The sequence below is a fragment of the Lepisosteus platostomus genome, chromosome 3, assembly GCF_059453375.1.
Source record: "Lepisosteus platostomus isolate fLepPlt1 chromosome 3, fLepPlt1.hap1, whole genome shotgun sequence".
NCBI classification, from domain to species: domain Eukaryota; kingdom Metazoa; phylum Chordata; class Actinopteri; order Semionotiformes; family Lepisosteidae; genus Lepisosteus; species Lepisosteus platostomus.
In genome coordinates, this window is record NC_142613.1 from 60,414,665 (window position 1) to 60,436,872 (window position 22,208).

The 22,208-nt window shown below is 38.0% G+C and overlaps 1 protein-coding gene across 4 annotated transcripts in view; it reads right to left on the reverse strand.

The window, feature by feature from the left end:
• eva1aa (eva-1 homolog A, regulator of programmed cell death a) overlaps positions 1-22,208 on the reverse strand; it is an 81,853-nt gene that overhangs the window by 38,290 nt on the left and 21,355 nt on the right. For 2 of the 4 annotated variants that reach the window (XR_015935462.1, XM_088626268.1), the window contains exons 2-4: positions 12,380-12,594; positions 6,849-6,972; positions 5,474-5,626 (exon numbers count right to left, since the gene is read on the reverse strand). Coding sequence is in view for 1 of the 4 variants with exons in the window: in XM_088626268.1 (XP_088482394.1) it covers positions 5,474-5,626; positions 6,849-6,972; positions 12,380-12,594 (492 nt within the window). In the remaining 3 variants the exon portion in view is untranslated. Of the gene's footprint in view, positions 1-5,473; positions 5,627-6,848; positions 6,973-12,379; positions 12,595-22,208 lie in introns of those variants that run through there. The other 2 variants (XM_088626270.1, XM_088626269.1) reach the window with 2 other exon arrangements.

The window sequence follows — 22,208 nt, forward strand, 5'->3', positions numbered from 1 at the left end:
TTTTACATGCAGATAAAGACTACATAAATAAAGGCTAAAAACTGGCAGTAGTATCCTAACACATTCTGTACCATGATAGTTTTAGTATTGTGTATTCAAAGACCTCTAGAAGGAGATTAGATCATAAAGTTGACCTCAGAACATTTGGTTATGTGGGTCACAGTGAAAAATGGCTCAAAAGCTATAATACGCAATTAAAAGTTTTAAATCGGTCCTTTGAAGGAGAGCTGAGAAAGTGTCTAAGAGCCAGGGCTTTGATAATTAGACTGTGTCCATGGTTATAATTCTTATCCGGGACACCCTTGCATGAAATTATGGGAAACCAAATCCAATTATTTCAACTGTAGCAGCCTTACTGTGACAGACATATGAATCTTATTGCCTGTTTGAGTTTTTGGTCATTCTGTTTTTAGCGTCAGAAGACCTTTGTCCAATTTGCAAATTATTAACACATCCAGAACTTAAAACACTGCAGTACTAAGGTCTGTAATTCATATACCAATTACTTCAAGAAGTCAAACCTAGGCACATACAGAAATTCATGACATCAAGGCCACAGGCGCCACATTTTCTTTTTCCCCAGATACTGACAATCTGTTTGGTTTTTCTTAGGATGTCATTCTAAGAACACACAGAAACTGTACAATAAAACAACCATGTTTTCATTATGTTAAGTCCAGTAGGCTGAGTATGCCAGTGTCATCTTTATGTCAAACACAAAACTTGAGCAAGCCCAATTTTTTTCAACTTGACTAACCTTATTGCCCAAACTTTTACAATGAAGTAGCACAGTCAGTATATTTCAGACTACTGTTTTTATCCAGAAATGCATGTTCAATTTGGTTATGTCTTTTGCTATAGGTACCTGAGCAGTCAACTTGATTGATTGCCTCTTTACTCTCTTGGAATCTGCCAGATCAAATTTCCTTGACCTAAGTGCAGTATACACCATGAAGCAAAGTAATAGCACTCATGACAATGCTCACATACGAACTCACTGAATTCCCTTACGAGCAATTAGTGAACAAGAAATCCAGTGCTAAATGTAAATGGAGGCGAGTGGGTCTAATCTTCTGTCACCTGGTAATATATACACTGCAAATGTCCTCTGCAGATTAAAGCTTCATCTGTGGTACTTTTTCCCCATTTGACCTCATATGTCCTTTAAAAGCATTCCCACAGCTGAAACGCAAAGAACTGCAAACAGCTTCCATTCACTCCCGCATTCCAAATCTGACTCGCATCAAATACCAGGTCCATCAGGTTCTCAATACGTGCTTTCACTTGGCTAGCTGGAGAAAAGAGAAACGTTCACAGAGAATGGATATGAGGTGTGGTATCAACTTTCTATTGGGCTGGAGAAAGACAGGTGTTAAAAATGAAGTCTCGACTGTTTATTTTATTTTTCTGCATCAACATACTGTCCAATGTTGCTTTTGCAAACATTCCTGTCCAACTTGTTACGAAACACTAACACTTTGGGGTTAATATCACTCATTGTAATTTATTGGTCACACTGCCAATTAACTTGAAAGATTGCAACTTCAAAAAAAGTCTTTGACTATTAAAAAGGCCACAAATTAAAGGTGGCCGTTTGTCTCATCACATTCATTGCTTCTGTTTCTCTGTAGTCTCAAAGCCTGCACTGGTAGTGCTATGATCAAGTCCAAGTTCGATATCCCATTGAAACCCCTGTAGAAAAAGATACTTCTGAGCAGACAATCAAGCCTATATACAGGCCTTTGAGAGGTGAAGAAAGACCAGAGCCACTAGACAAACTCCTGCAAGTGTGACCGTCACGGTTCCGCGCGGGCTCGTGCCCTCCGCCACCGTTTTCGTCCCACAACACCTGGGGCGCGAACCCGGGTCTCCGGCGTAATGCAGCAGGGAACCAGCCGCAGGAGCTAAAGGAGACCTCCCTCAGCCCAGGTAGCCGAGGTCAAGGGGATGACATCACCGTATCCGAACTAGCTCCGCTACACAAGCAGACTCCACTCATACAGGTAACCCAAACTTGAATTTGAACCCAGATTCTCTGTGTGTGTTCTCTGTTGACATAATACATTATAGAAAAAGCCTCACTGTTATTACCATTGTAAAGGGAAGATACACAAAGTATTGAAAACAGGGGCACCAATAATTGATGCACTTTTCTGTGACTTTTTTAAATAAATGTATAATTTGAGAAATGTGTAATTTTGGTTTTTATTTCAATGAATGATTAACAAAGTAAAATATGTTTCACATGTTGGAAAATTACAAAACACAGTAGTTCATTACCTGTGTTGTTTTTTTATACAGTCAAGGATGCCAATACCTTTGAAGGTGACTAAACTTCAAAGTGTCCCTGGAAAAATGTTAATTCAACTTTTCAAGCACTCTTCTACTTTCATTCATAAAAGACTGTCTGAGAGGGACACTGCAAGGGTTAAAACACTGGAGGACCAAACTATGACTTCACAAACACATACAGTAACTAGGATAACCTGCAATGTGCAATGTACCACCTTATAATTAAACCTCCTTATACAGCTTTTAGACACCTTAACAGGCACCCTTTAAAACAGTAAAGCTTAACACAAGGCTAATTTAAAAAAGGGTGTAATTATTTCTTTTAAAATCATACATTTGGAATAATATGGAGAACATAACACAAGAAAGTATGCTAAAATTAGTTGATTGGTTGTTATTATTGGGAGTTCTAACTGTCTTTCCTTTTCAATATTACACACATACCTAATTGGCACCGATTGGCTTCCCTCTTAATAGAGCAGAGATTTACAGAGGTCCATATTCAGTAAGGGAGACTTATTAATAGTTAATAAATAATGTAGCATTGCCAAACCCTTGTCAGACCCACAGTGAGTTGAGATTATTGCTGGAAGTGTGAAAAGGAATCTTTCAGAGTAAGCTTCTTAAACATTAAACCAAATGTGTCAAACACTATTGGTGCACACAGAGGCCACTGAAGTAACTGTAATGTTTCTATACTAGAATTACTTTAGGTTTGCTATGCTAAGGGCGTAAGGACATTTACAATCAACATTTTAGTTTTTAATTTCTCTACGGTTTTAGCTGACAAAATCTTGTTATCCATAAAAGTGTTTTTTTAACTTTCACATTTTGATGAAAAATAATTTTTAAATCTGTATACATTAGTAATCCATTAGTAATTAAACAAAATGGGACATAATTGAAAGAGGGTGAATACTTGTGCAAGCCACTTTACTGTGTATATACAGTAGAAAAAATGTTTTCTTTCGTTTCTACCTGCATAAATTGAAGCAACTCTAGTTAAGACAGATCAACACTCTGTTAAAAGTGTATTAGTATTAGTATAATTAAATTATTATTAAAATTAAAATTATTAGAGTAATTTTATTATTCAAAATAAAACACTGAATTCATTTAAAACAAATATGATAAGCTCTTGTTGATTCTACGTGGTAGACCTGTTTATTTTCATTTAGAAAGAGTTGCTGTAGAAATTACTGCTAAAAGCGAAAACAAGTTTTACATTTAAAGTGTGTAATAAACTTATTTGAAAATAAATCCTATTGGTTGCTGCAAAGTTGTGAGTTGTGTTGACTTGCTGTTCCATATCACAGACCTCACTGGTTCGTTGGATACAAATTCAGATAATGAGTGAGAACACTGCAACGCACAAAGATCCACTTGGAACCATTAGATTCCAATAACATCTAGTAAAGCTACAGTACATATGTGACAGATCATAGTGAAGTATGTTACAGATGTGAATCAGTGCAACCACAGACTGACTGCAGCCAACAGACTGCAAGCGACAGCGCACTTAATCCAGCCTCCAAAAAACACCACAAAGTTAGCACTCTATGCGTAAGAGGGGTATGATGTTTCCATTCTAACTCTTCCTTCCAGGCTTGGCATTTAAAAGGTTAAATCATCTCATTGCTTGTGCCAAAAACATTCTGTCAGAAGTGAGATGATTCACAGTCACTCATGACCAATCAATTACCCAAAATGATGCCAAAAACAATATCTGAATTCCTATTTTTTATTAAATCATGAATACAGTGATACAGTATGATGTTCAGTATTTACTAAATAGTCTTTACCATATTCCCAAACTTTAATCTTCCATTATGACCCCTACACTCTTGCATTCTCTTAAATTAGAAATATTAAGTGGCAGTAAATAAATATCCTCAATCAAAACTGCAGTTCCCGAAAAAGGATGTGCTGTTTGTACAGGCTTTTTCCCCCCACAGTCACTCATAACAAAGGTGCATTTGTTAATAGCTGTTCCTGGAAATTAATTGATTCATTTACTGTAAAATAATTACAATGTGTTGTATAAAATTACATCCTGAATCTTTCCACCTGCACCAAAGGTGTCTGAATCAATGTATCAGTGTCTCACATCTTTTAGACCCTTCTGTCTTCATAGTGCAGGTTTTGCTTGGAGGTACATCTAGGTAAATCCTTCACAAAGCCTTTCACAGACAGCCCAAACACAGTTCTGTCAAAGCTCTTTCATCTTGGCACAAAGAGAGGTTTTCTCTGCCAGAGCACAGCAATTTAAAAATTACCTCAACAACATCTTCCTGTTCGTGTTTTGAAACCAGGATATTCTTATAGACAAAATGGAAAGTACACTGAGGAAAAAGACCTAGAGAGTTGAAGTGAATCCAGTATTTTAGCATTTAAACATTGGAAAAAAGCAAACAGAATGCTTGAATGTAGAATACTTGCTCAGAGGCTGTGATTAATTGATTTATTATTAGGAATTACATTTATTTTTGTTACTGGAAAGAGATATGGAAACGTGGAGGCCATCCCAAAAGCAAAGGGCACAAAGAGGGAATACACCTGGACAGGATGCCAGTCCATCACAGGGCTCTCAAGTGTTTCAAACTAACGATGAATAAATGTAAAAGTAAGGTTATTCTCCATTTTGAGGGATTTGGCACTCTCTGATTAAAATAAAAAGTGATTGTTAATCATGTTACATACTGAAGTAACATAACACTGTTAATTTGGAATATGAAACCTAATGGAGTCAACCTGTGAACATGTAAAAGATGCCATATAATAGATGCACTGTAGGGCATGTTCCCCAGTATTGTTCGATTTCAGTGACTAATGACATTCAACCTTTGTATTCCATTCTTTCAGTTTTTATATTCTTATCCAGCTCTGGAATCCCTGTAAACCTGATACACTTGCATGGTTTTATTCTAATGGCATTTGTCGATAACCTTTGAATTGGCTTTTCAGGAGGAACAGGTGAACACAGGTAATGGAATGTACAGTATGTTATTCCCTCCGACAAACTCTGCCACGTGAAATCTCATCAAAGATGGTTATGTCTACTGGAAGATCTGCGCACTACCCTTAGAGGCCACATCTATCAAGGAACAATAAAGAATTGTTGTATTTTAGTTTATATCTCCCAGCTCGGAAGTATGCTGACATAACATGGCGTCAGTCTTACCCACTGCTGGCACTCTAGAGTTAACATAGGGGCACTCCAGAGTTCCTTCCTGAGATCTCCCAAAGAAAGCAGAATAGATTGCAATCACCATACTCCTTTTACAGCTCAGTCTCATCTTGTCACCTTCGCATGCCACTTTGTTCTTGTACTCATCTGCAAACAGAGAACATGAAGCACAATCATTTCTAATCTAAAAGGCCTGCAAAACTAAAGCAAAATTCTCTTGGAATAACTGCAGTGAAGACTGGATTATCTGAAGGGTTATTCCAGATATTTATTCAACTGTATTTTACCATCAGCAAGGGGGGCTTTTTTAGAAGCACATGTAAAAATAAGCTCAGAAGTGAATGGATATCAAATAAAAATTGGCATTTGGAACAGATTGCAAAGTCCACACCTTCCACATTAAATAGACAAAGTAAATGTTGAATTGGGATGATCTTGATTACTAAATTAATGATCATTTTGACAGGCAGAAAACTGTTGAAAACTGAACTCTTATTTATTTTCTTTGGTTCATCAGACTAGAGGACAAACTAGCTCGGGAAAATACTGGATGCTAAACTGGTTTGCAGTATTCATGGCATTTTGTAACCTATGGTTAAACATCAGCTCTTCCTTCTATTTTAACAAGAGCACAAATGGAAGTTTAAATATGACTGCAGTTTACATCAACCTGTTTGCCAGTTGCTTACATACAGTGGCTACAACACTTCCCAAAGAGTTTAGACAACATGATGGACTAATTATTAATTACCATTACCTTCTGAATAACTTCCAGCAAGATAACATATTCTCATGTGGTTGGAGTGTGCTTACAGTTCCTGAAGTGTAACTCTTCCTTTACCCAGCCTGGACACCCAGGCCCTCAGTGAACAGGTCACTTCACTACAACTGAACCTTTTACAGTCAGAGGTTCTTCCGAGATCGGATCAGGAAAGCCATTCATTCACACCCGTTCCATCGGTGAGAAACACAAAGAAAAGAAAGAAGGAAAGAATGGAATGCTTTCATTTGTCACATAACAGTAAGAACCTTTGTGTGGACAGATGTGAAAATATGACAGAAGCAGGTAGGCACAGGGGAGAGCAGAGGAATGTGAACTAAACACAAAAGAAGAATGAGTGGTCTGAGGAGGGTTCTGTTGTCTTTGATTGTTACTCACAGGGGGTATGGAGCATGAAGAAAAGCAGCACATGAGGAGGCCGTACACATTTTCAGGTTTGTTATTCTTTCCTTGAAGTAAAACAACCTGATTCGGGGGGAGAGGGGGGCGACGTGGTGCAGCAAGCAAAACAGTTAAACTTGAAAGGATTAGGGCAGGGATTGCTCAGATGCTGACAAAGTAAACAGGCGGGTAGAAAGAGGATCTTACTTGGCCGGCATTTGTACCACACGATGAGGTATTTGCTGTTGCTGGGGCAAGGGTCAATCCCAAAGAGTCGGCTATTGACAAGGACGTGACAGCTTCTTCTGTCTTGGCACTCATCCAGCATTTTCTACAGCAGAGAGAAGGAAGATTAGCATTTTCTCTTTGGGCTACCACACAGGCTTACTACCACAACCACAGTTACCACTGGAGCAGCATGACGATAAGCTTCGCTCCCACACATTTCTTGATTATTGGTTTTGATTCTGGGTGTACCTTCCATGCGGCATTTGCTGTTCTTCCTGTGTTCTAGTGGCTTTGCACTGGGTTCTCTTTTCTAGTTTCCTTCCTCTGTCCAAAAACATATGCTCTAGGTTAACTGTAATTTATACATTTTCACTGTGATACGCTGGCATCCCGTTCAGGATGTTGACCTGTTGTGCTCATTAAGCTTCTGAGATAGGCTGCAAGTTGTTTAAACAGTGATGACTGGGGGTAACACATGAAATTTGATTACTTAAAAGCAGGCTTGTTTTTTTTCTTAAAACCTGTACTGAACTTCTTTGTGATCTTGTCCTAGTTGATATATACCAAATTTTGTTCCAGTTGTTCAAGCGGTTTTAGAGAAGATGTTGTTTGAATGTTTTTTTGACAAAACCAAAACAGAGGCCAAACCATGTAACCGACGAAGTTGTTCTGAACATGTGCAAATTCTGGACACAAAGTAACATTCTGTACCAATCTCAGACCAGTACCTTAATTGGTTTGGATGAAACTTTTGAAAATCTCCAAATATTTTGTGAACCTAATATGGCTGCCAAACCACATTTCAGCTGAAATGTCACTCTGTTGCAACTTCTCATAAGGCTTTTCAGGTACCCAAGCAGTAGGCATTTAGAGATTCTGTTATATTATCATTTTTATTAGAAATATTTTATTTTGTATGTACAGCATATGGCACCATGATAGCATTGCTACCTTGCAGCACTGGGGCCCTGGGTTCAATTTCTGGGGGGTTTTCTTTGTGGAGTTTGTATATTCTCCTCGTGTTCACGTGGGTTCCTCCAGGGGCTCAGTTTTTCACTCATAGCCCAAAGACATACTGGTAGGTTAACTGGCTTCTTGGAAAATTGGCACTGGTGAGAGTGTTTGTGTGTGCCTTGTGATGGACTGGCGTCCCATCCAGGGTGTACCCAGCCCACTGCTTGGCAGGATAGGCTCCAGCTCTATCCCGACCCCCTACTGGAAAGAGCAGTTATAAAATGGATAGATGTACAGTATATTGATGACGTGATATATTTTTGTCTTTATCAAAGCACTTTTAATTTAGCCACCACCCATCTTCCTTTGTGTGCAAGCAGAGTATTACAAAATTAGTAAGCCAAGATAGACCTATGTTACTTCCCATTTGAAATCAGTTATTATTCAGAGCAATCTGTGGAAACTGAAGTTTCACCTTACAGTTATTAAACAAGTATAAATTGAATCCAGTGCTTTAAGCCCAATAGACTTGTGTCTTAAAACATGAACCATTAGGAGAAAAGGCTACATCCAAAATGATGTTCATGAGAAAGAGGCTAGCCCATTGAATCAGGACTCTGAACATGTCTGTAACATTACATCATCGACAAACACTGTTTGTGTTAGGGATGAAACAAGCACTAGTGTTAAACGGTGTAAAACCATAAGTATGATCCAACCTGTATTATTCTGAAATTTATATGGATGGAGAAGGAGGAAAATTCCAGTTGAAGTGCGTGGTATGTTATGAGGTGTTTGCTAATGACTACAGTATATAAAGCCTGCAATTTTTGGCAACATCTAGAAACAAAAAATACAGCATTCTAAGAAAAACCCACTGAGTTCTTCTAGAGAAAATTATCCCAACTGAAGCAAGGAAAACCTACTTTTGTGCCCAGACACCCATTGATAAAGCCCTGAAAGTCTCTTGTTGTGACAGCCTTTAAACTGTAAAAGTGACTAAGCCACACTCAGTTGATAAATAACTTATTCTTGTAACTGAAGATCTTGTATCAATTATGTGTGGCAAAAAGGCCACATGATAACAAGACATGGTGCCTCTCTCTATCAATGTTATTATCCACAGAAGTAATGATATGGCAGAAAATGTCCAAATCACTCTGGTAACACATTTGAAAATGTTTATGTATTTCACACTACAATAATAGTACATGAAACTACAGAAGTCACAGTCCAAACTGTTTGTATAGATTAGATGAATAAATGGAAACGGCACTTTGGGAACCGCTGTTCTTAAAACAGTTTATGAACAAGTCCAGGAAACCTCCGAGTTGAATGGTTGATTGTCAGCCAGATATTTTATAGATAGAACGAGTGCTGGTGAGTGATTGGTACATTTAGTTTTTAGTGTATTATTTTCCCACCCAATAAATGAGCAGCTGAAAAGAAAAGCATATTAGAGAAGGAGAGCTCACAAATTTAAGAAAAGATTTCTGGGTTTTTGCAATCTGTGGCTAGTGTGAGAAGGGCTGGGGGCTGGTTGTAGCATGCTTCACAACAGGATTTGTATCCATAGATGAGCTGTTGAAGCGAGAAGGCAAACTGCCTGCAATGAAAATGTAACTGATGATCTGAAGATAAATGATAGCAAATGGAGGCAGCTCTATTCAAAGCAACAGTGTAATGAATTTTGTGTTTTTGTGTCTGAACATGACAACTAGGACTGGAAACAGGATTCAATTTATACTTGGCATTATGATTTATATGATGCTCCTCCACACTGAAAGATGAAAACAAATGTTGTTTTACAATATCAGAAATACTGTTTGTGGCTCTGGGAAAAGGGCTTCAATGTTGTTATAATGTTAATTGCACTTCTTGAGCTCTGAAGTGTATTTCACTTTTATACTACAGAAGTTACTGTAATGCCTGGGTTGGCAGAGAGATTATAATTCATGGCAATGGCTTATTGTAGATAGATCTGGAGAGCCAAAGGGAGACTGGCAGATTTAACATCTGAAAGGAAAATACAGTTGACTTTGGCTTGGTTATGCTCTACACTTTAATTATCCATCACATGAAACGATGCCTTTCAGAGGAGTGAAGGACCTGACGCGCCATACACACACAAACACAGCTGAATCCCATTAAAAACTCCTTTTTTCAATTAGTTCAACATTTAACATAAGCATTTGATGGAAGCAAACAGCCCTGTTACTTTCTGGGTACCCCGCACATTTCTCCTGAGAACATTAAAGAAGTTAGAGCTACACCTTCCAATTTATCCAAACACTGCTCCAGGGTGTACATTCCTAAGTGTTACACAATGGTAACACAGGTAGTGTTAAACAATGTTTTCTCTTGAAAAGCTATGACTAGCAGGTTTTTAACACTTGACCCAAAGGTATGTTCTAAACCCTGGATTAGCAATCATAGGTGACATGTAAATCTTAGGCCTCAAGGTATCTGGCAACTGATAAATGACAAAAACTATACCTTTTAAACAGTAGTTATATCTACCTCATCTGTGGTCTATAATTACATTTTAATTGAACCATTTTTTCTGAGCATTTGTAAAAATCATTCAATTAACTAAATTCGTGGCTGCTTAAATTTGCCAACATTTTAAAAAATCTTTGTTCTTGCTAAGAGATGAGTGAAATACGTGCTTTTTAAATCACTTTCACAGTTTTTCCTTGTGGGACATTTTTTTATTCATCTTTTGATCATCTTTTCATCTTTTTTCGTCAATTGAAATGATTTTTTTTAAAAGGAGCTGCATTAAAAGAAGCCGCAGTTTTATCTTAATGAAAGAACGTGGAATTAAGAGTTCTCTAGCATAATGTGTCAAGCCTTCCCTTCCAATTAACAAAACCCCTGCTTGATGAAGTCTTTAATTCTACACTACGACCATCTCCAATCTGCAGGGCTTTTTGCAGATTGTTAAAGTCACAAGATTAGCAAATATATCTGTCTGATCTAGTCATTGTCTATTTACTCCTGCAATACCACATAAATCCACTCTAGTAAAAGATTTTAAAAAGATGATAATGCTTATCCTTATATAGCATCTTGAGATGATGCATGAAAGGCAATGTACTGTTCATAAATGTTCATTGCTGATATTACTCAATAATTTATATCTGCAGGGGAACCCTGACATAACTTGTCTTTGCCATTTTGACTTTGTTATGATCATCTCAAAAAGATTCTGAAATTAAAAACGAGTAGAGACCCCTTGTAATACAGTGACCTGTCCCTCACCGTGGCTTGTTAAACTAGGATGCATAGATGTATGTGCTGAGGGATATAATGTTGAACAAAGAAGCCAAAATACTGAGGTAAAAGTAGCCTGAAATCTGAGAATGTTTTGAAACGCTGAATGAAGACTTTGATCTTGTTTTCTCCTCTAGGCACTAATGTATGGTGACAGAATACTATCTCTTCACCGAGCATTACGAAAGAACGAAAAAGAAATCAAAAGAACCTGACAGTGGAAAGTACCATATCTTATCCAATAAAATGCTAGGAAGTAGACACAAAGGATTTCTCTCCATGAACTGACAAACATCCTCTATCTAACAAATCAACACTTGGTCACTCTTATCATTAGAAGGAAATTACTATTGCAGTGTAAGGATCTTCTGTTTGGGAAAGAAAACCTGAATGTGCCTTAACAGTACCTATCCAACTTTGAAAATTGTAAAACGAAAGGCCCATTTTTCAAAATGCTTCTCAAATATTTCTGTTATCCACTGTCAGTGACAGGAAAATTATAGTTCCTAGACAGACAAAGAGCCTGGAAAACATTTCAAAGTGCTGCATCAGCTTATGAAGATCATCTTCTCAAGCTGAATTCCGATTCATTCAAATCAAGACATGAATCACCATCCTCATTAAAACTCTAAACACCACTTACACATTTGATGCTACTCTCACCCCAGAATTACATCATAAAGGTATGAAAGTGGTTGGAAGAAGGTATACCAGATCCTGATGCCGTGTATCTATACTTTCAAGCTGAAACACTACTGTTCACCTCAAAATAAATATAAGACTGCTACTACAATGATATCCCCAGGACTCCCAGTGGGCTATGCAGGCTAAGTGCTGTGAGATGCCTAAGAGGAAAATCTTAAAAAGGGGCTTACTTAAAAAATCCTAACCATCAAAGACACAAATCTATTACTATTAGAAAGCATGATCCAACAGTACACAGCATTGTGTCTAACCCACTGTCAAATCCAGTGGGAGAATACGCAGGTCTAACATACCTTGAGAGCAAAATTTTAAAAAAAGTAAATGCTGACACTATTAAAAGATGAATAATGACAGGATCACAGATGAATTGTAACATTTTCAGTGCAAGAGGTAAAATAAATTTCCAGAACACAACTTCTCTTGGTTTTTTTTTTAAATATTGCAATGCTTGTATCATTCCACAACAATAAATAATAGAATCTGAACATACAACCCTGCGGAGCAGGACAGCAATTCTGTCAGCTGGGGGGTTATACCTTCTAATGTCCTTCCAATAAAATAACATTTGTACTTACCCGTAATGAAGTTGAAACAGAACATGTTGTATCCTCTTTGAACAGCTTTGTGTTGGTAGGCGAGAGGTGTAGCGGGCACATCTGGTGATTTGGGACCTTCCTTCCATAAAACGAGGACTGGATGCTTATCGTAGTCCTGGGAGGGCATTGCACAGAAAAGTACTCGCCATCACAGGCTTGTTCTGTGTAATTCCTGAGTGCTCTGGTCAGGTACCCTGCAGACAAACACAATGAAGCTGTTATTGTGACATACTGTACTGCCACAAAGCTGCACAAGTCAACCTGTACAAACAGGTCACAGTACACTGTAGTGATGCTAATCCATTTTATGAGGCAAGAGATGCAAGGTAATGTTCCAAAACTACAAACTATACCTACTGATTATGGGATTTCTCACTTTCGCTTACCTATAACTAATAACTTACAATAATGGCTTGAAGTCCAAAAATTAAATCATTTCCAAAACAGTTTGGAGTTACAGGTTCCTGTAAAGGTTACCCTGTTTGTCCTGAAGAGAGCTCTACCAAAGAGTACAGGCAATGCATTTTCTTAATCAATTCAGTCATTTAATAAACAGATTTGTTTTTATATCTTAATTTATGCTGAACTAATTTTCTTCCCACACACGTATTTAGCAATCCTTTTCATGGTTAATTAAGAGCTCTCTGCCCTGACATGCTCTAACAAACTAGAAACTTAATTCTATCGCCTTTTCAGCTCCATCCTACGCATTTTTTGAATGAGTTATTTCCTTTGAAAAGCTTTGACATCTTTATCATGTATCAGTCAAGAAGGGTGAAATATTGCACAGAACTGAATTTGTAAGCATACAGTATATGCTTACATATTTTAGGCCTATGAAGTCTTCAGGGTGTGGATTTTGAATCATTTGCTTTTTGCTATCCTTTTAAATAATGCCATGTATCACAATGGAAAAATACTTAAACCTTTCTTTAAGACATTCTTCAAGAAAGAGCTGTTTTTTTTCCACTACATGTCTTTGAATGCTGGGCAGGAACTGATAAAAACCCAGACAAAAGATCACAGAATCATTACCACTAACTCAACACAAAAGCAAATTTCACAACACCAGGAATATAATAGACCTCAATCCAAATTCAGATCAAGAAAACCTTTATATGGATTTGTTTTGATCAGAAAAAAATAGTATTTTCTTTAAACATTTTAACTCCCAATGACAATTTACAAGATACAATGTAAATGTTATTTTTAATATTCAAGTTTTGGATTCCTACACTCTACACAGACCACCACATTGTAAATATATGCAAAATTTAACACATTCTGACAATAACATAAAATGGCACAAAATACCTTTTTTTAATAATTGCAGTTTTTTCAAATATTTGCATGCATTTTATATTACATTAAGGCTGCATTTTAAATAAATTACAGAAACAGTATCACGATTTAAACTCACAAAATATTACAGTGTTCCTATGTCAGACTCCCATACTTTAATATACAAGAGGAGTACAATGAATAAATTTCATGTTAGAAAACAAGTTATACAGGCTACTTCAGGCATCACAGTGAGGTTAAATGATTTTGGACATACTGTATAAGATAATAACAGAGTTAAACTACAGTACATAAGTCAGTAAAGCATTACTAATATCACAGATTCATGTACACTGTATTGCCTGGTAATGATATTGAGCCTACTTTTTGTCTTTCAAAGTGGCTCATTATTGTGCTCTTTCACCTAAAAGACATTTCCACACAGGCATCCAGGATTTTAAATGAGCACCCACAGGTTTAGACTCACGGCTGTAAAACATCTGGAAAACACAATCGGCTGCATTTGAAGGAAATAAATATTTGAAAACAAATGAGGTCTTATGAAAAAAAGGAGCTTTTAAAAGCTCAATTAGCTCTGTTGGATGTGTGAAGCCAAGCAGCTAAGTGGCTTCTCAGCATAAACATTTAAGCCAAAAGGAAGCTGGTTACATATCACCATAGCTAGCATGTTTTACTCAGGATGCCTGCTCCAGACCACACTATCAAAGAGAACCTTTGCGTCAAGCAGTGAAATTTCCTATTTCATCCTGTTTCGTGACCAAAATTCTACTTGTTTTTAAATACCCTCCTCCAGATGTAACAAAATACAGGAAATAAATACCATTTCCCGCGCTCCACAGAATATCCTCCCCCCCCATCCATCCTCCCTCAGAATGTTTAATTAAGGATCCCTAAAATAAAATCAGATAGTGACAAAGGAAGCCTCATGCAACAAGGCTTTCACTGTATCAGTGGCAGCACTCCAGGCCTCTGCTGTCCTCTGCTCCATGAGAAAGCCCCATGTAAATGATATCAGGATAGGCCAGGATCCAGTGATGGCAGAGGGGAGAGAATTCAACCTTACGTAAAGTAAGCACAAAGCAAAAAATGCACATCTTTTTTTGATTAAAAGTTTTGCACTTGACAAAACAAAATTCACTGAAAAAATGTGGAAGAGGTAGCAAACACTGTCAAAAGGTTTCTCAAAAATATTGAATGCACTTAGTGATAAACCACATTGTAGAAACAGGATATTTAAATTTGTGTAGCTGTACTGTATGTGCAAAGATGGGAAGTGAAAATAGAGTATGTGTCCAGACCCAAAGAAACGACACAGAATACGTACTGTGTACTGCCAACGGAGATAATCCTGTCGTCACAATCATCTAATGCATTCCAGACATTTTCGTTTTCAAAAAACAAATCTATCATAAATCACTTCATAAAAGATAGGATCATACTGAACAAAAAACAAACTGTAACACCATCCCTCATTCCAGGGAAATGCTGGGCAAAGGTTAGCAAAGACTTACACAGATGCCCCAAGTTATTTCAAGCTGAACAAGAATATTCCTTTCATCATGTAAAAGTCAAAAACATATATTTTTTTCTGCTCAGAAACTTTAAGCTCCATGTAAGATACAGAGTTAAGAAAGGCTAAAGAATTGTTCTACCAAGAAAAAAACTGAAAGTGAACTGACCCCCAGACTACATTTGCCTCTCAGTGGAGTCAAGTTAACAAACATTGCCCAAAGACATAGCAATGTAATTACAATTCAATAACATAAGTAGAATTTCTACACCATTAAGCAACCAGACCTGTCAAAATCTGAAAAAAGACCCCAAAACACACACATGGTGAGTACAACTTGATATTTAAGAACATATTTGCCTGAGATAATGACTGCATTTAGACTAGCTTCATAAAATACTGAATATAGCTGTACCACACACAAAAATACACAAGTTTATTGAAGTAATTGGAATGATATACATTATGACAAACTTTACTAAAAGCTTTTGCATTGTGGTGTGCTATAGCCTTCTATCCATCCATCTTTTAACAATCCAAAAAGCAAAGTTTCTCTTCTTTACCCATTTTTTTTCATATTTGTATTCTCTCGAATTGACTACTGCAATGCTCTGCTCCCTGGGGTACCTAAATCTACTCTGAACAAGCTGCAGTATGTCCAAAATTCAGCAGCCAGAATCCTGACCAGATCTAGTGCAAGTGTTCACATTACTCCTATCCTGGAGTCCTTGCACTGGCTTCCGGTCAAATTCCGCGTAGACTTTAAAATCCTCATGCTCACCTACAAGGCTTTACATGGCTTGGCACCTCAATACCTGTCTGAACTTTTATCGCCCTACTCCCCACCTCGCAACCTCCGCTCTTCAAATTCTGCCCTCCTTACTGTCCCCCAAGCCCGTCTACATTGTATGGGCGACAGGGCCTTCTCCTGCTATGCCCCCAAGCTCTGGAACTCCTTGCCCAAGGATATTAGAGAGTCACCTTCTCTAAACTCCTTCAAATCCAGACTCAAAACCCTCCTTTTCAGAAAAGCCTTTACTTAACTGGTTCCATTCTTCACCCCTCTGCTCTTCTTAATACCATCTTCCACGGTCTCCTCTATTGTTATTGTTGTATTGCTGTAATTATAATTGTGTCCTGTCTTGTGAAATTTTTCTTATTTATTGTTGTAGTCTTCTTATTTATTGTTATTGTCATCCTGTAAAGCGCTTTGAGAAGCCACCTTTAAAGGCGCTATATAAAATAAAGTTTATTATTATTATTATTATTATTATTTTATTGTAGTTTGTATGTTTAGGACTACTGTCTTGCTACACAACGTTCTTTCAGCTCAGCTTCAGCTTGAGTGGTCTGACATTCTTCTCCTGAATTTGCAGATACTTTACAACACTGAATTCATGGCCCCATCAACAATGTTAAGCCATCCAGGTCCCGAGGCAGAAAGGCAACAACCCATCACCTTGTTTGGGGAGATGAGGTTCTTCTATTGGATGGCAGTTCATGTTTCTTTGTCACACAAAACATTTAAAGAAACATTGTTTCAGTAGTCTTGTGGATCATCCAATTGCTCTTTGGTGAATTTCAGAAGGGCAGACATGTTCTTTTTGTTCTTTATCTAGCCATAATCCTCTTCCATTTCTTCCATTAGCCACAGTGAGAGAGGCCCGCAGAGGCCCTTAAGTGTTCCTTTGGGATTCTTCCTGGAACCCCCTCCCCCACACACACCCTTCAAATTAAAACAGTGTTAAATAAAAGGGTGATCTCTGGGTGTGAACAGGGCTTTCCTAGGTGACGTGCATGGAAGGTGTGGCAAAGGTGAGGGTCCCGAAGTCTTAGGGCAGGCACCCAAGATCTTTCTTCTGGCCCACAACTCCCTACTGGTCCCCTCATTGCACCCTACCCTGTACCCGGCGAGAATCCAAGTTTCACTGTGGTTACCAGCTCCTGGAAACTGCTGAGAAGGGGAGCCAATGAACCCGTGTGAGATGGTGACATGGAGCACCCGGTGGCTGGCTTGAGGAGTGGCACATGGAAGTTCAATAAAAGATGTCTTCTGGTGAGACAGTAAATACAGCCAGTAAGTGACCACATTAATCCTTTTCATTACTCAGAAGGGACCTGTAAAATGGGTAGCCAGCTTGAAAGAGGGAACCCATAGACGTAGGTACCTTCGGCTCCAGTGAAAAAGCAGGTATGGATCATCTGCAGCAATCCACTAACCTCTTATGTGCCTGGGAAGCCCATATCAGGTTACAGCACACTCAATCCCAAGCCTCCAGAGGAATCTTCAAGCATTCAAGCCCTAAATCAATAAAGTTGTTTGTGGGGAAAGCACTGGGGATAGCATTAGACCTGGGATAAAAAAAACAGGTAGACTGAAGTGGTGAAGGGAATGGGGAGCTGAAATGCCACCACTCTTTACTGAACTGGGGTGTTTTCCTCGGATCTCAGGGCACTTATTGCTGAGGTGTGCCTTCCTTCTATAGCGATCCCACCAATGATGCACCTTTGACACTCATCGGGGGGAAAAACTGGCTCTGCCCACCTGCATGGGTTCCTTTTTGGAATGTGGTGAAAGTGTCCAGCTAACCAGAACAGGATCAGGCCCTGCATGAGGAACTGCAGAAGCTCTAGGTGTATCCTGCTGGCACCACTCCTGCATGCATCCAGATGTGAAGCCAGTTCAACAAGGGCTTCTAGGTCCTAAGGTAAATCAGGGCATGCCAATTTGTCGTTCAAATGTTCAGATAGTCCAGTAGAAAACAAAACAGCATGGGCCTCCTCCCCCCATCCACTCTCCATGGGCAAGGTCCAGAATTGTACTGTATAGCGAGCCACTGTCTGTTTTCCCTGTAGCATTTGTAGTAGTTGGTGTGAAGCGTCAGCTGCTCTTTCAGGAAAGCTGAACACCAGGTGGAAGTGATGTAACTTGTGGATATAAAATATACGATACGTCAGTTTGTCTAAAATTAATGTGACTGTAATAGTTTTTACTATGAAACAAACTATCCAAAGGAATGAACACAATAATTAAATCCAGAAAACAAATCCACCACATGTAAAAAATTGATCAACCATAATTGCAATGATTTGATTTCCCACAGTTGATAGAACATGTTAGCATGAAGGAACGTTAAGGTATTATATACATCCCATGCTGGCCCCAGATTCTTCAGAGATATTTCTCCCAAAATAGGTTTTGCTCAATATTAAATACGTTATTTTGTAGACTAGAAATGGAATCAAGAATTACAAATGGTAATCCTGAGAGTGAAGACTTCAGACCACAGATTTCATTTAATGTTACTTTTATGAAAGTTGCTTGGGATTATATTACAATAACAAATCATGTTAATGTGATATAATCCTCATGTTGGGCTCATGTTGTTTTTTATTTTTTTTCAGGTTAAGTGTTGTAAATTTCATCAATTTCCATATACTCATTTCCTTTGAAAATGAAAGTGATGACTATTAGAAATACCCACACATATTTTCAGTACACAAGACTATTAACCATGCACGTTCCTACTTAACCTAGTAAGTTATTATTTCCAAACATGCAATCCTGATCGGTTGGCCACTACAGAAATGTATCCTAAACTGATGCTTTCAGACAAATCTGTAGTAGCATTTCATTATAGCATAGATTATCATCAGGAATGATGAATAGATTTTTAATATTAGACATTTACTGAGTAAAAGCATTAAACAACAATTTTTATTTCAGCATAGGCATAATGCTAAATGTACCATACACACTAATGTTTTTAAGTACTTTTGTAATACCCTGTCCTGTCACAAAATCCCCCAGTCAATTTAGAATCTTATGTTCACCATAATCATTTATAGGCTGTGAATTAGTGAAAGTTTGAGAGGAGCAGTGCCTCAGATGGGGTTTCATGGTGGTATTATGTGATGACACCATTATGCTGCCTAATGTAGTGTCTGAACTCTCAAGCTGGACATAATCCTTTGTTTTTATCCTCCATTTTGCCACAGGAAGAAACTACTTCCTGTGTTTTGCAATACCTGTATCTGAAAAAGACCATGGATAGTACTAATCTGTAGCAGACAATGGCTAAGAAGCTTAGAAAAAAGGCTTAAGCTTTTGAGAGCCAAATTCCATTTTAAGGACTCCAAATTGCATGGTTTCATGAGACAAGCAGATGGTTTGTTTTCTATATGTTTGTAAAAATCACAAGACAGGACAATGAGAAAAATCACATATGTGGTATCGAGAAGTAGAAGTTCTGAAACTTTACAGCAGTACAAAAAGTGATTAAAATAATAAGATTAGGATTAAAGTGCATTCATTAATTGGCTGATGAATAATGTAAAGAATATATTCCCAAAACTCTGCCTTTTGCTCTTTTATTAAATTTTCCTACAGTAGCTCGACAGGAACTTTTTAGAGTTTCTTTACAGAAACAGCAGTTTCCACTGCCCTCTTCTGAGATTTCAAGGTCCTTTGCTGAGTGATAAAGGGATGTATTTTTCTCAGAATCATATGGATATTGCTTGAATTGGCATTAAAAAAAACCTCTGCACCCACTGTGCCATAGAGCTATCAATTTAGAGAAACGCTCTATAGTTAGAAAATTAGAAAGACAAAAGATGCAAAGCATCTTGTCTTGTGATGTGTGACCATTAAAATATAAACAGCATTCAGGTGAAAGGGTTTTTTTTTCCCCAGAGAGGTGCTGCTGTTAGATACATCTAAGGACTTGTAATGAAGTAGGCTTAAATAAAAATACAATGACAATGGCTTATCAGGCATTCCATTTATTTAAATATTCCTTTCCACTTTGGCACAATTTTGATCTCTGCAGTGTTATTTTGAACAAATTACATTGTGAAAATGAAGTACAGATTTGCACTATGGTACTGGCAGGAGTCTTTTGAACAGAACTTTCTATTGGCTGTCTGTCACTTCTATTTGTTACTTTGACCATTATTTAGTAGATAGGTCCCTTTTCAGACCATAAAGGCCCGTGGGGGAATGGGGGGGGTAAGGGCCACCATTTTTCTTGACCATCCGACACTGGAGGTGGAGGTGATGTGGTCAGCATCATGCTCTGGCTGGCTTATTACTCCCAGAAGGATTAACCCCCTGGTACTCATTTGGAAAGCAGTCTGAGTGGACCTGGGAGCCATCTGGAAGGAATTAGAGCTACATCGCTTGCCCCTACCTGGGACTGAACACGGGACCTTCCGGTCAGGAGCTAGACACACTATATAGTCCAACTATATACTGAAAACCAGATTCCACCTAATGTCACAATCAATGTGTATACCCAAAGCCAGAAAAGCTGCAAACTATGAAATCAGATGTGTAAGAAGCAGAAAACCTAAAACTTAAAGTGTAAAAATGTACAAATGTTCGCAAAAAAAGGTGGATTGGATTGGTTGATTGTTTTTATTTCTAATAAAAAAGAAAGACAGAACTGCATTCATCCCTATAATAATATCCCTATCCCTTTAGTATTTATGTACATCTACCAAAGTATCACTAAGGCTTAGATATATGTCTATAGTACAGTAGCTGCTGGTAAACAATATACAGCGAAAATGCAGGTTTAGTCTCACCTTTTTTTACATTATTTTTAAAAACCCATTCCTTTTCTTAAATAAATCTATTTGCACAAATAGGTCATTTCAAGTTGATCAAACAAAGTTTACTGCACATCTTCTTCACTGTATATTAGCAGAGGCAGAATGCTTGTTTCAAATATTCACAAGAATCCAAGATCACACTGAAGAACCAAACCATCTGTTTGTGGGTTCAAATCTCAGGGAGGACACAGCTGTTGCTTCCCTGATAATAGTATAAGTTATATTCGTTCTATCTGTAAAATAGACCAAGTCACCAAAAGTCAAGTACCAGTGTTCCTGTTAATAAAATATATTTTGCAAAGTTTCAGCACAATTCTGTGAACATTCTGATTATTCCAATAGTAATTGAAGATTATGCAAATCATAAATATTTCGGTTTATTAGTATATTTAAAAATATTATACTGTAACGCTTACGGCCGACAGGCACTGTGTAAGAGCCGGCGTACCAGAGCGGGTGACATCACCGCCCTTCCCTGTGATAGCAGGACCACAGCTACTGTTAGCTCACGGGGCTAGGTCGCTGCAGAGAGAGTCCCGGGTTCGAGCCTCCAGTCGGGATGGGGCCGACCAGATGCGGCAAGGGCGCCCGCCTGAGCCCCCGTTGCGTTACAATACTTAATCTTGGTTTTTAAAAACTATTTACTATTATAGAACAATAAAACTCAAAACAACAAATGTTTTATTCACAACTGTACATTTATTTAATTGTACAGTCAGAGTAAGATAATCAATCAATTATTTTATCACATCCTTCAAATCCTTAACTTTATACCCATCAAAGGTCTGTTTTTTCATGTGCATTCACAAGGGCTTTTCACCCTTCAAAGGTGGGGCAATTTCTCATACTTTCATCGTGGAGTCACCTTATAGGGAAAAGAAATCAGACAGTAAGGCAGTAAGACCATGAAAAAGCTGTGAGACTCTGACAATTTAATGATTTTCAATTTTACAGAAGTGGTGATTATACGGTTTTTTCCAGATCTATTTCTGTAGAAGCATTCACAGACATTCTAAATATTTCCTGATCCTTAAAATACACTCCGTAAATGACAGACATTTCAAGTATTCCTACCTCCAAACTCTAACTCTTAGGAGTCAAATGCTAATCATGCAGTTTAAATCTTGGCCCCTTTGCGTTCCTAACCCCTATTTTCCAATGGACAAAGTATTAGTAAAATTTTGGCTGAATCAACACCAGAATGTCCAGACCCACAGTCACCCAAAGTCAAATGTGTCTGAGACTTCTAAGCTGCCCTCTGGGAATTGTCAACCACAGAGGTGTTGCTGCACAGCCTGAGACTGAAACAGGAATACTTCAGGGTTTAAAGCACATCCTACACACTGAGCAGTGGCTTTTCATGGATGAGCTACTTGGGAGGCT